Consider the following 14,737-nt stretch of genomic DNA (forward strand, 5'->3'; position numbering starts at 1 on the left):
TGCACTGGGAAACTGCATGCTGTTGGATATTTATTTACAACTGGGAATCCTATTTATAATCTTTTCAAACCCAATGTTCTAGTATAGAGTTTGACTCCTGTTATACAGAAAGAAATGTGCGGCTTTTTGTTTCACAGCTCACATATTTTTATTTCTAATCATTCAGTTACTTAATAAGTGCTTACAAAAGCTATTATAAATAAAATAACTTCTGTTGGCAGGAGACGATTCTTTTTAGACCCTACTCAACTGAGAATCTCAATCCACTGAAGAGTAATTGATTATAATCAATGTCTTCATTCAAACTGATATACATTTTATGGTGACAAAAAACAAACAAAAATTTTATCTTAGTGGCTCTATGAGTTGATCAACATCACATACAATCAGTAAGCAGACAACTGGCTTGAAAAAGTTTATAAAATAAGTACCTCCTTAAGCTGTTCCTTTCGAAGTTTATATTCTCTTTTCTGGGACTCCAAAAAACTATTTAGTTCTTTCTTCTGTTGAGCCTGAATATGTTGCTGAAATTTTTTCTCCTCATTGGCCATCACTTTAGCCTATAGAAATTTAGAAAATGGATCGAATTAGTTAAGTTGATACATTCAAAGCAACACTTTAATAAGACATTACCAAGGAGGTCATTTTCAACCAAAAATAGAAAATCAACATTGCTTCTCGGCCTTTTGGCTAAGATCAAGTGTAGAAAATCAGCATTAAGTATTACCAAAATGAGAATACCCAACAAATTAATTTTTTAAAGTTTATTTATTTGAGAGAGAGAGAGAGAGAGAGAGAGAGAGAGAGAGATTGAGAGAGAAAGAGAGAGAGAAAATGCACACAAATGAAGAAGGGGCAAGAGAAAGAGGAGAAATCCCAAGCAGACTCTATGCTCAGCACAGAGCCCCAAATGGGGTTTAATTTCACTAACCATGAGATCATGACCTGAGCCGAAATTAAGAGTCAGACACTTAACTGAGTGAGCCACCCAGGCATCCTCCCCACCAAATTATTCATAATTGTTACTCAGCATCCATATTTGAATTTCAGAGAACCAATAAAATGGAACATGTCTTTAACATGATCTTTGGGGCGCCTGGATGGCTCAGTTGGTTGAGCATCCAACTTTTTGATTCTGGCTCAGGTCATGATCCCAGGGTCATGGGATGGAGCCCCATGGCAGGCTCTGTGCTGAGCATGGAGCCTACTTAAGATTCTCTCTCTCTCTCTGTCTCTCCCCCCCACCTCCCCTCTCCCCTGCTCACATGCTTTCTCTAAAAATAAAATAAAAAAATAAATAAAATGTTGATTAATGTTTATACCTTTTCCCCCCATTTAACAGGAGTGTGTTCTCCCCCCAGTAAAACAAAACACACAATTATATATCACTTATCTACAAATGTGTGACTTTGTGTGACCAAAAATCATGACTTCTTATGTTAGTTGACTTCTTCAAGTTAAACCCTGACCTTTTATTTATATATTAAATAATATGAAAATATTAAATATCAGATATATGCATCATATTGTTATCTTTCTTTTTTTTAAAGATTTTATTTGTAAGTGATCTCTACACCCAACATGGGGTTCAAACTTACAACTTATAACAAGAGTTGCACGCTCTAATGACTGATATGCACACCTTATTTCTGATTATATATGCAATGCATAAACATTGTAGAACATTTATGAAGTACAGAAAAACACAAAGAAGGAAAATCTTCCATGATTTTAGCACCCAGAGATAACCAATATAAACATCATTTTGGTACATATTCCTAACTTTTTCTAAGCATATATATTTTTAAAACAAATTTGTAATCATATTCTACATCCTGTTTCATGAATTGCTTTCCTAAGTATGTTAGAATCTACTTCTTCCTAAGTTATTGAAAATACTACCCAACGCCCAATAGGATAGTTTTCTTTCACCAAATTATTTCAAAATCAAATATTTACTTTGATAAATATTTATTAATATGTAAATTAATAAATTTATATTATAAGCCACTACGATAAAGAGATAGTGGTTCTTTTTGGGGGAGAAGAAGGGTGAATAGGGTAGCTATGATAAATAATGCCTCAATGTGGACTAGTCAGACATATCTGAAGGTATTCTGTGAATTTACTGAGAAGCTTACATTGTACTTGACAAATTTGACTATCAAAATAAAATGAAACTGATGGGACAACAAAAACCTTTAAAAGAAAAGGTTTCAAAAACATTAATACTTTAAATGTACTTTTATCATATAGTAGAATGACATTTATTTGTAAATAAACAAATGGGCTAAACCTTAATCTGAATCTCTTAATCTTTAATTATTGTCTGATATAAAAATGCTGGTCTAAATTTAAGGAAGATTTCCAAAAAATACACAAGGAAGAGAATCATGAATGATTTTTTTGAGACCCGAGCCACCTTATTGATAGGTGATTTATCAAACTCTTCAGATAACCAGAGTACCTGAGGGCCAGAAAGGTTGAATGATTTACCCACCGTGACACTATAAACCTATCAAGTATCAGGAAACAATCCCATGTCTACTGGTTCCCAGACACAGTACTTCATACTATACATGTTATATAAATGTCCCTCCCTTTCTCCAATTGATTTGTTTGTTTCTGAGGAAAAGATACTCTAATATCAAAATGTTATCTTGGTTAATTCTGGGATGGTCACAAATTAATAATACTGAATCAATCACCTCTTTTTCCATAGCAGCCTGATGTTTTTTGATAAGTTTCTCCATCTCTGCAGCAAAATTGTTACGCTGAGTTTCAAGATCTTTGTCTAATCTGAGGCGATGTTCATCCATCTCAGCCTTTAGCTTATTTTCCAGAGTCATCAGTTGCTTTTGATGTTGCCGCCTCATTCTCTTATAGCCAGACATCTGTTCTCTAAGCTCAGAGTCCTGCTCATGTTCTTGCATTTGCCTTGTAACCTAGACATACAAACAATAGAGAAAAAAGAATAAAATAAAGCAACACATTTCTTTCAAAAGCATTTTAAGACCACTCTGCTGTTAACTAAGCAGGCAATTAATGTAAAAGATCCCATTTAGCCAAAACAATCTTGAGGAGCATACAAAAATTGGAAGACATACACTTCAGCAACCAAAACAGTGTGGTACTGGTACAAGGACAGGCTGAATAGACCAAAGGAACAGAATAAAATCCAGAAACAGAGCCACACATAGTTAATTGCATTTTCTACCAAGGAGTCAAGTTAATTAAAAAAGGAAAGTGTTTTTTAACAAATCCTGCTGAGGGGCACCTGGGAGGCTCAGTCAGTTAAGCTTCAGACTCTTGATTTCGGCTTAAGTCATGATTGCACGGTTCAGTTTGGGAGATCGATCCCCGAGTTAGACTCCGTGCTGGGCACAGAGCCGGCTTAGGATTCTCACTCTCTCTGCCCCTCCCTAGCTCACACTCTCTAAAAAAAAAAATCCTGCTGAAACAACTGGTTATTTGTATAAAAAATAAAGAAATAAACCTTGGTTCATATATCATTCCATATACAAAAATTACTTTGAAAAGAATCATGTGACCTAAACATAAAACTCAGAATCATAAAGCAAAAGAAAACATGGGACTACCATCATTACTTGGGTAAACAAATATTTCCTGGACAGGATACAAAAGGTACTGATTATAAAGAAAAAAATGTATAAATTGGATTTTTAAATTGAGCTAAAAATTCACATAGTATAAAATTAATCATTTTTAAAAATTTTCTTTATTTGTAAGTAATCTCTACACCCAGTGTGGGTGATGGCATTCTTGACCCCACATGTCATACAGATTCATGGGCCACTGCATGGGATTTATAAAGTCTGCTTATGTAGCTGATAACTCAGATAACTTTTTTCCTCAGATACATCTTTTTTTACTTCCTGTCATATTTTCTAACAGCCTACTTTTCATATGATATCTTAATGTAATTTCTTTTTATCCAGTGTATCCTTTATCATGTTTTGGTCCTACTTAATCTGACTGATAAGGGTAATAAAAGCACCCCACTACAACAACATCCTTGCTGATATATGATCCTTTTTTTAAGTTTTTTTAAGTTCATTTATTTATTTTGAGAGAGAGAAAGACAGGGCAGAGGAGGGAGAGAATCCCAAGCAGTCTCCACACTGTCAGTGCAGAGCCCAATGAAGAGGTCAAGCTCACGGACCTTGTGATCATGACCTGAGCCAAAATCAAGAGTTGGGACACTTAACCAACTGAACCAGTCAGGCACCCCCATAATCCACTTTTTATTGTTATTTGGGAAATCAGAACTATATTTTGAATACATCAAACTGAATTACTTGCCATTTCGTAAACATTCCCCCATTTTGGTTAGCCTCGGTTATTTCCTTACTGTTAATTCTTATATTGTAGAAATAACTTTTTCTTCCTCTCTGTGCCTAAAACCAACTAATTATTAAAATCTCAAACAATTTCTTTTATAAATACTTCCTTTATGTCACAAACCAAAAATAATCTGAATTCCTATTTAGTACCTTCTAGCCCTCTTAAGCATTTGATATATTCTAATATATTAGTTATTTCTGTACACCGTGAAGACATTACTAGTTTAATGTCTCTCAGGGTATTCTATATAGTATCTTATAAAAGGCACTTAAATGTTGAATGGGTATTTTATAAAATAATCCTCAGATACAAAAAAATAAGACATAGTCATAACCTGAGTATAGGTGCCACAATCCAAAATGAAAAATGTATTTCTTCTTAAAAAATATTTATTTATTTTGAGAGAGAGCAAGCATGCAAGCATGAACAGGGGAGGGGCATAGAGAGAGAGGATGAGAGAGAATCCCTAGCAGGCTCCTTGCTGTCAGTGCAGAGCCCAACATGGAGCTTGATCTCATGAACCGTGAGATCAAGACCTGAGCCAAAACCAAGAGTTGGATGCTTAACCTACTGAGCCACCCAGGTGTCCCTGAGAAATGTATTTCTAATTCAAGGGAAGAACATACCAGTGATGCTGTCCGTATAGTAGCAAAGTGTTCCCGATTACGATAGTGTGATTTATGACGAGACACTTGAGGTGGAGATTGTGGATCTGATGCTCTTGTTCTAGGATCTCCCTCTTCTCTGTAATTTTCTTCCTCCTAAGCAAAGAAGGAGACAATACTATTTGAGGTGAACAAATACAGTTCACTTGAACTTTCAAGAAAATTTAGAGACCATGTGGTCAATTTATCTTAAAGAAATAATTTTAAAAAGTAAAAACAAAAATTGAGAATGCTGACATTTTATTTTCAATATAATTAGAATCAGGAAACATTATTCCCTAAGTGTATGAAACAGCACACAGATTTAGGATAAGGAAATATATGAGGTTAGATTTATATCCTAATTATTATATATAAAATGGAAAAGGTTTAATAATTTTAAACAGCAGTCAAAAATTAATTACTCTAAGGCTCTTGGGTTTTGAAAACAATAATATATCTTTTTTTTTGAAAACAATAATATATCTTAAAAATACTTTTATAATACTTCTGCCTTCTGTCCAAAGTAAGTAATCAAAAAGTAACCGTAAATATTTTAAGAAATGATGTCTTTCCTTACATATAGCTTAGTTCATTAACTGAAGAGGAAGTAAATTAAGTAGCAACCAACTAATTGTGGGAATAATCTTATTTTACTGCTGATTCTACTGCCTAAGGATGCAAAAATTAAACATGAGTTTGTCCTGAATAATACCACCACTCAACTAAATCATTCCTAAGCACTATTTGTGTGAGTGTAGTAAAATATATATAAAATTTGCCATTTTAACCATGTTTAGATGTACAATTCAGTGGCAATAATTATATTCTTAATGTTACACAACTACCACCATTTCCAAAACTTTTCCATCACCCCAAATGGAAATTGTATCTATTAACAAAAACTCTCCATTTTATCCTCCACTCAAGTCCCTGGTAACCACTAATCTACTTTGTGTCTCTACGAATTTGCTTATTCTAGATATTTTATGTAAGTGGAATTATGCAATATTTCCTTTTGCATCTGGCTTAATACCCCTTAGTGTTAACATTTCAAGGTTTACTTGCATTGTAGCATATATCAGAATTTCATTCTTCTTTATAGCCGAATAATATTCCATTGTATGTATATACCATGGTTTATTTATGTATTCATCTGTTGATGAATACTTGGGTTAGTTCTACCTTTTAGTTCTTGTGCCTAATAAGCTTCTAGGTAATACTATAAGCTGTGAAGTTAAAAAGGAAGTATTCCTATTAGTCACTAAAAACAAGTTACCTGACTTTCAAATGTTTTCAAGAAAATTAAAAATTTTGCACTCAAAAGTATGAAGAATAATGTAGCAAAAATCATATTTCCTTTTTTTCTAAATATAATTTACTGTCAAGTTAGCTAACATACAGTATATACAATGTGCTCTTGGTTTCAGGAGTAGGTTCCCATGATTCATCGCTTACATACAACACCCAGTACTCATCTCAACAAATGCCCTTCTCAATGCCCATCACCCATTCCCCCCGCCCTGCCCCCTCCTTCAAGCCTTAGTTTGTTTTCTGTATTTAAGTCTCTTATGGTTTGCCTTCCTCTCTGTTTGAAACTATTGTTTTCTCCTTCCCTTCCCCCATGGTCTTCTGCTAAGTTTCTTAAATCCCACATATGAGTGAAAACATGGTATCTGTCTTTCTCTGACTGACTTATTTCACTTAGCATAATACCCTCCAGTTCCATCCACATTGCTGCAAATGGCAACATTGCCAAGTAGTATTTCTCACTGTCAAGTAGTATTCCATTGTATATATGAACCACATCTTTATTTTAAAGATGTAAACATTACAGACAATGCAAGTCACTTTTGATCATTACCCACTGCAATCCTTTTTCCTACTCCCCAAAGACAACCATTATCATGACTTTCAAGTGTATACTTACTATTTGTAAATATTTTAAATACTTTATTTTTCATGAAACTAACTTCAAATTATATATTACCTAGTGTTTCTATATATGTCTTTCTTCTAAGATTTTTAAAATATTCTTTTTGTATTCTCAAAACAATAGGTTCCCAAATGCAGATATTATACTGGGAATTAACAAGCCTAATGTCACTTTAAAATAAGTTACCGAAAAATGTTCCAAAGTTCTGAAACATCCAAGACAAGCTCCTTATTAAACTAATCAGATAAAGAAAATTATTTACCAAAGCTGAAATTTTTTTTCACTGAAACCCAAATACTCACAGGTTTTAAATGGATGACAGAACTATTAGACATCACTGTGTGGTCTCCCTCCATCATATCTAGCTCACTCTTGTCATCTGAGGCATCTGGAAGACTGTTAACACTACTACTTTGGCTACTGGCACTGATGGACATACTGGGAATAGACTGATTACTTCCGACACTATTCACTGTTCCTGTCCGGCCAACACCATGATCTTGTTCCTAAGGGAAAAAAGCATTAGGTTCAAGTATCTTTATCTCTTTTGAATTGCTACTTATAATCACTTATCACAGTGCTTGGCACACAATCTTTAAGAAAGAAAGTTAGAGGTCTATTGTGAGAAATTCCCTGTATTTGCCAAGACCAGGAAGTTTAGCAGCTGAAAAACAAACAAAATAAAAATGACCAACACCTAAATAACAAAAAGCCCAACCATGTCAAAAATTCAGTTAATCATTTATGGGTTATTCCACAGTGTAGCATTTTCTCTAATTTGTCACTTTTGAAATCTATTTCTACCACACATCTCATGGGGTATAGAGAAAATTTTGCTCATTTCTCAATAACTCCCATACTTAAAATACGCACCAGTCATTTTTAATTTTATAAATAACCCCTTTTAGTTATTTTTTAAGGAAGCCTTTTAAGTATATTTTCCTTCCTCAGAATATATTATCTAGCCTATCCTTCTTTCATCAATTTAGTATTAATTCCCATCTATTTTTTGTAAATTAAAAATTATGTATTGCCTATACATTTAATCACATTCGTAAGAATGTTTTATGAAGTAACCAGGCAAGCCATGTTATCTGGGCACCAAAATTCTGTAAGATACGCAAAATTTAACACAGACATATGATTATATATATATATATATATATATATATATATATATATATATATATATACACACATATGTATATATATATCCCCAGCCTAAAAGAGATGCTGTTATAGATTTAACTACATTAGAATTTTATTAATTTTACAACTTTACTCAAATATTTCAGATATCTAAAAAAGCTCAAAATAATCTTCTAGTGATCACTGTATGAACTAAAAAACAAAATGAACAACACCAAAACTGTAAGTTAAGAAAGTCTTGTATTTTCTAGTTCATTAATTATGTAGCACTATTAAAAAAGAAAAAGTAAAGTAAGTAACTATTGCTCCTGGTTTCAGAATGCAAACTGATCTCTCTGAAAAGTAGTAAAAAAGAATCAACAAATTCTGACAGGAACAAAGAAAAATGAAAATATTTAGAGTAAAAAAAGATAGCTCCACAAATATGTAGATTTCCTTGTGAGGAAGTTCTATAACATTTCTATTGCAAATTTATATTTCCATACCCTACAAAAGGCAACATGGAAAGAACTTGGCCTTGAGAGTGAGAGATACGTGAATTTGAACCCATATGAACCTATGAGAAATTAACCACTGAGCTTTGCTTTACTCATCTGTAAAATTGGTACTTTAGAACTGTGCAGATGGAATGAAATTATATAGAACTTCTGATTCAAGTATCCCTGGTGACAGAGCACAATGCTTTGTAATTCTAACGACTTCTGAATGAGTACTGTCAATTTCTAGAGTCTATAATTTCAAATACTTCCAAAAGCATGTCCCATGCAATCAGGTAATAAGGCAAAACAGGGTTCAGTAGCCAAAAAATTTGATGGAGTCTAGATTAAAGTTGAATAAGTTTCTTTAATAAAAGACTTTGCAGAGCTTTATCAGGTCATTGTGTACTACGAAGGGGTTAGGTTTAAAGAATGCAAAACCTTTTTTCCCTCCTGGGATCTTACAGGACCAATATTAAGAAAACACAATCTGGGAACCACTAATATAAAACATTCATGGCAAGACTAGGTGCATAAGGAAAGAAGCCAATAAAGAGGGCTCAATATTTGAGTCATTTCTAAGTTATTACCTCTTCTTCTTCCTGTGCTTCTACTGCTGGTCCGTTATGTGCCTCCTGGAAAAGGAGTTTCTTCATCTTTCGATACTGCAGATTGTCCAGCTCTCTTACTGCATCCTTTGTCCTTTGAATGAGATCTATTAACACTGTTTCAGGGCGCTCCCGAAGAACAAACATGTGCTGGATAAAAGAAGAAGGTGAAAGGCAGGTTGAAATTTATATATATATTTTTAATGCGTACAAATGTACCCCTTTCTCAAACAGTAGTTACTATCATAATTAATCATAATAGATAATGCATATAATCTATAGCTATCTAATTCTACTACATTTTTGGCTTCTTAATTTACGAAATTGTCTTCTACATACACACACACACACACACACACACACACACTATGCATACTTAACTACCTCTGTGCATTTAATAGAAACATGATACCTTTGTTGGCTAAATGAAAATGCAGAGTTGAAATAAACAAAAAGTCCAATTAAACACTAAGAATTAAGTTCAACAGAGCCCTAAATAAAGGCTAAAAAAGGTTTACATATTCTTAAAACCGATTTCATAGAAAAGGCATGTACAGTTCTGAGCTGTATTAGGTTTCAACAGAAATGATTTTATGGTAAATTATGGTTAAAATCAAAAATGATTTTATAGTAACATAAACTTGGATAGTATGAGTTTCTTTATATGCTGTATAAACAACACTCCATAAAACACTAGCGGTTAATTAAAAGCCATTGTATAGTGATTTTTACCACTAACATTTAATAAATTTAACCTTATCAAATACAGAAAAGTACAAAGAACAATTCTATCATTATCACTGTTACATTTTGATATATTTCTTCAGAAATTTTCTATGTATAAATTTTGATTTATAGAAACACAGCATACAGGGGCGCCTGGGTGGCTCAGTCGGTTAAGCGTCCGACTTCAGCTCAGGTCATGATCTCACGGTCCGTGAGTTCGAGCCCCGCGTCGGGCTCTGGGTTGATGGCCCAGAGCCTGGAGCCTGCTTCCGATTCTGTGTCTCCCTCTCTCTCCGCCCCTCCCCCGTTCATGCTCTGTCTCTCTCTGTCCCAAAAATAAATAAACGTTGAAAAAAAAATTAAAAAAAAAAAAAAAAAAAAAAAAAAACACAGCATACAGACTGCAGAAAGACACCTTTTGCCTTGAGTTCTGTGAAATGTCCTTGAATTCTTGTAATACTTTTTACCTTTGTTAGTTCAAAAGCATTTCTTCTTTAAAGAGTTTTTTTTGCCTTTTGATTTTTTTATTACTCAAAAAACTTCATTTTTTTATTTAGCTTTCTGATTCTGTGCTTATGCCTTCAACACTTTAACGATTTTCTGCTCCTCAACAGGAGAGCACACTTGATCCTGTCCCAAACACATATAGCACACCATAGGCCCTGCTGATGTATTTTTCGTTTTAGATAATCTCATAAGAACTGTAAGTGTCACAGCATAAACTCCTCAAAGTCAGTCTGGGCACACACCACATGGGGATTTTGGTGCTTTCCCACCCTTCTTTGTATAAAGAAGATTCTATTACCAGGGGTTCGGGACAGCCTAGTTTTGTTAGAACCTATATTGTATGTAGGACAGCCTATGACAGTATGTCAAATGCTGGACCATTCTGAATGCCTAAAGACACCATCCCCAGAAGAGGAAAAAGCTTCTGTAAAGAATTTTAATTATATGATATTTTATTCTACTTTCACTGTCGTAAGTATTGTTATTTCAAACTCATAAACACGAGGCCTATAGATTTTTAATTCTGAGATAGCTTCATACATTAAAATTTTTTTCTATTAGCTCTTTTTATGATGAACTGTAACAGAAATATAATTAGATCAAAGGGAAAGTACCAAATAGATAATTCCTATCATTTTCAGTAAGGCTGTGCCAATACATGCTATGAACTAGCAAAATGAATACTGTATGCAGACTTGGGATCTAACCACCAAATATCCAGGTCTCATCTCATGGGTTGTGTTATCATCACCAAATCACTTCTTTGCCTATAGTATAAGAAGACAGTCAGATTCTTTTTCCTGAGCCTTAGAAAGGTTAAGGTATCATGATTTACAATATTCGGTCTTCTTATCCAAAAATAATAAATCTTAAATTTCTAAGTTTAATAGTTTTCTACATATAAACCTTGCTTATTTAGGGGCACCTGGGTGGCTCAGTTGGTTGGGCATGCAACTTCAGTTCAGGTTATGATCTCACTGCTCGTGGGTTCGAGCCCCGCGTCGGGCTCTGTGCTGACAGCTCAGAGCCTAGAGCCTGCTTCCAATTCTGTGTCTCCCTCTCTCTCTGCCCCTCTCCCACTCATGCTCTCTTTCTCCCAAAAATAAATAAATGTTAAATCTTGCTTATTTATCACTAACATAATTTCTAGTTATACTAAGCCTTTTGTTACTATTATAAATACCTATTTACCTAGGCTTTCATTTCTGAGACTATGAATGAACTTACTGCCTCAAATCCCACAATCATTACTGAAACTATATTGTTCTTCTACATACTGTGGTTCTAAATAATACAATCAAATTTCAGTTTCTTTGTATCTTTGATGTGTGTTAGTGAAAATAAATTAAACCTCTCTGAAATTATAGAACATTCATGTAAAAATGGTCTACTTAAATCTTATAGTGAAAAATCAACAATATCCTTTAGGGGCACAAGAAGACAGTCAAATCCTGCTTTATCTAGATGTTTATCTACTACTGCTTTATCTAGATGTTTTAGGAACTATATTAAGTTCAACAATGTTATTATTGCTATTAATAACATGGCCAACCTCCAAATAAAATAATCAATTTTTGAGAATAAAGAGCATACACTAATCATGTATTTAAACTCAGTAACCAAACACATTGAAAACCGAATAGAATTTACATGATTCTTAGAATATTTTCATTGCCAAGTTAGAAAAATTATTTCCAAAAAGGAAACAGAAACATGATATGCATTTTTAACAGTTTCTTTTAAAAGCTCTTTTCTCCCACAATAATTATACAGATATATTATACACCATTTCTCTTTCTTTCATATTATTTTAATATACAACTGATAAATATATAAAGTGTGGCAGACATAAAACTTAAATCAGAGCACCTGGGTGGCTCAGTCAGTTAAGCATCTGACTTCTACTCAGGTTATGATCTCAAGGTTAATGGGTTCGAGTCCTGTGTTGGACTTTGTGCTGACAGCTCAGAGCCCAGAACCTGCTTCGGATTCTGTGTCTCCCTCTCTCTGGCCCTGCCCCACTCGCACCCTCTCTCTTTCTCAAAAATAAATAAACATTAAAATTTTTTTTTTAAATTAAATCCAAAGTTAAACTTTGTTTTACTAACTTTGAAATATGACATTGTTCCACATGAATTAAAATATGGAGTTATAACTCATAAATATATTCTTGCACTTACAAATGGCCAGTTGGTAGTATTTGGAATATACAACTATATGTTCTATTCAGACATGGTACAGCAGTTAATTAATTTTGGAAAAACAAATGAAAAAACTCTAAGAAAAGTTCCAAAAGAGAAGAGTATATAAAATGAGCATTTTAGTAAAAAATTAGTAGAGCATACTTTATTTTTTTTTTTTTTAATTTTTTTTTTCAACGTTTTTATTTATTTTTGGGACAGAGAGAGACAGAGCATGAACGGGGGAGGGGCAGAGAGAGAGGGAGACACAGAATTGGAAACAGGCTCCAGGCTCCGAGCCATCAGCCCAGAGCCTGATGCGGGGCTCGAACTTACGGACCGCGAGATCGTGACCTGGCTGAAGTCGGACGCTTAAACGACTGCGCCACCCAGGCGCCCCAGTAGAGCTTACTTTATACTGACACAAAATCAAAAAAAGAATAAAACACCTTCTTTAAATTATTTTAATTTCTTAAGGGTAGAAAACAGACCAAGTAAAACTGACCTTTAAAAGTTCCTCTGATGTAGGGCGATCTTGAGGGATTTTCTGGAGGCAAGAATCTACAAAGTTGCGAAAATAATCAGACCTATTGTAAAGGAAAGTATCAAGTGAACATATTGCTATTTCCTTTTAAAACACATCCACAAACCATACAGAGAAGATCAGCATAGTCCCTGTGCAAAGACGACATGCAAATTCATGAAGTATTCCATATTTCTGAGCAATAGGTGTTGTATGTAAGTGTCAAATTACTAAATTCTACACCTGGAACTAATTTTACGCTATATGTTAACTGGAATTTAAATAAAAACTTAATTAAAGAAAACAACATCCACAAATCAAGGCATGTGCCTACTGGTGGGAGGGGGAATGGAAAAGGAATTATCAAAAAAAAAGCAGATAAAATATATTGTATATTTTATATAAATCTATGAAAATCTATTTAATTTTTTTTTAATGTTTATTTATTTTTGAGACAGAGAGAGACAGAGCATGAATGGGGGAGGGTCAGAGAAGAGGGAGACACAGAATCTGAAGCAGGCTCCAGGCTCTGAGCTGTCAGCACAGAGCCCGACGTGGGGCTCGAACCCACAGACCATGAGATCATGACCTGAGCCGAAGTCAGACACTTAACCAACTAAGCCACCCAGGCACCCCTATGAAAATCTATTTAAAGGAACCAATGAATCTTTACCATTTTCCAAGGACAAATTTACACAGATTATTTAAAAAATCCTGCTCCCACAAGTTAAGAAACAAAACAAACGAGCAAAGGGGGGCAGAGAGGGAAGGAGTGGGGGGAGGGGGGAGAGAGAGGCTCAAACCAAGAAATGGACTCTTAACTATAGAGAACTGATGGTTGACAAAAGGGGGGTGTGTGGGGGGATGGGTTAAATAAGTGATGAGGATTAAGGAGTGTACTTGTCATGATGAGCCACAGGGTGATGTATGAAACGCTCAATCACTATACTGTACACCTCAAACTTACATTACACAGTATGTTAACTGGAATTTAAATAAAACTTAAAAAAAAATCCTACTCCCACATATTTAAATATCATAACTTGTTCTATATTGAGGCAAAATTAGGGAAGCCAATCTTTCTTCTTTGCATTCAAATTTAAGATAACATTCTTTTCAATTTTTTGTTTCTTTTCTCCAAGCCATCTCTTTTTTTTTTTTTTTAATTTTTTTTTAACGTTTATTTTTTTTGAGACAGAGAGAGACAGAGCATGAACGAGGGAGGAGCAGAGAGAGAGGGAGACACAGAATCGGAAGCAGGCTCCAGGCCCCGGGCCATCAGCCCAGAGCCCAACGCGGGGCTCGAACCCACAGACCGTGAGATTGTGACCTGAGCTGAAGTCGGACACTCAACGACTGAGCCACCCAGGCGCCCCGCCATCTCTCTTTCTTGTTTGCCTCTTGGATCATCTTCTCTATTGCAACTTTAGAACATCAATCTATTTGTTTTGGAGGGAGCAGTTTTACACCTAAGTATTTAGTATTCCTAAATAAGTGCATAAACTTCCATTAAGCCCAGAAAATCAATTTAGATATTTTGTAAAACATCAAAAGTCTGCAATGTATTTTTAAAAAATGCTTATTGTTCTGAGAGAGAGAAAAAGAGAGGGAGTGAGGATGAAC

General features: G+C 34.4%; 1 protein-coding gene and 3 pseudogenes across 1 annotated transcript in view; 2 read left to right on the forward strand and 2 right to left on the reverse strand.

The window, feature by feature from the left end:
• Positions 1-14,737, reverse strand: part of TAOK1 (TAO kinase 1) — a 143,024-nt gene that overhangs the window by 28,647 nt on the left and 99,640 nt on the right. Inside the window, exons 10-15 of the mRNA XM_027034564.2 lie at positions 13,097-13,178; positions 9,161-9,328; positions 7,248-7,451; positions 4,992-5,126; positions 2,709-2,945; positions 432-560 (exon numbers count right to left, since the gene is read on the reverse strand). Of these exons, the coding sequence (XP_026890365.1) occupies positions 432-560; positions 2,709-2,945; positions 4,992-5,126; positions 7,248-7,451; positions 9,161-9,328; positions 13,097-13,178 (955 nt within the window). The remainder of the gene's footprint in view (positions 1-431; positions 561-2,708; positions 2,946-4,991; positions 5,127-7,247; positions 7,452-9,160; positions 9,329-13,096; positions 13,179-14,737) is intronic.
• Positions 671-773, forward strand: LOC113592747 (uncharacterized; annotated as a pseudogene).
• On the reverse strand, positions 9,694-12,608 carry LOC106968699 (60S ribosomal protein L34-like; annotated as a pseudogene).
• On the forward strand, positions 13,215-13,311 carry LOC113592767 (uncharacterized; annotated as a pseudogene).

This window comes from Acinonyx jubatus, chromosome E1 (genome assembly GCF_027475565.1).
Source record: "Acinonyx jubatus isolate Ajub_Pintada_27869175 chromosome E1, VMU_Ajub_asm_v1.0, whole genome shotgun sequence".
Lineage (NCBI taxonomy): Eukaryota > Metazoa > Chordata > Mammalia > Carnivora > Felidae > Acinonyx > Acinonyx jubatus.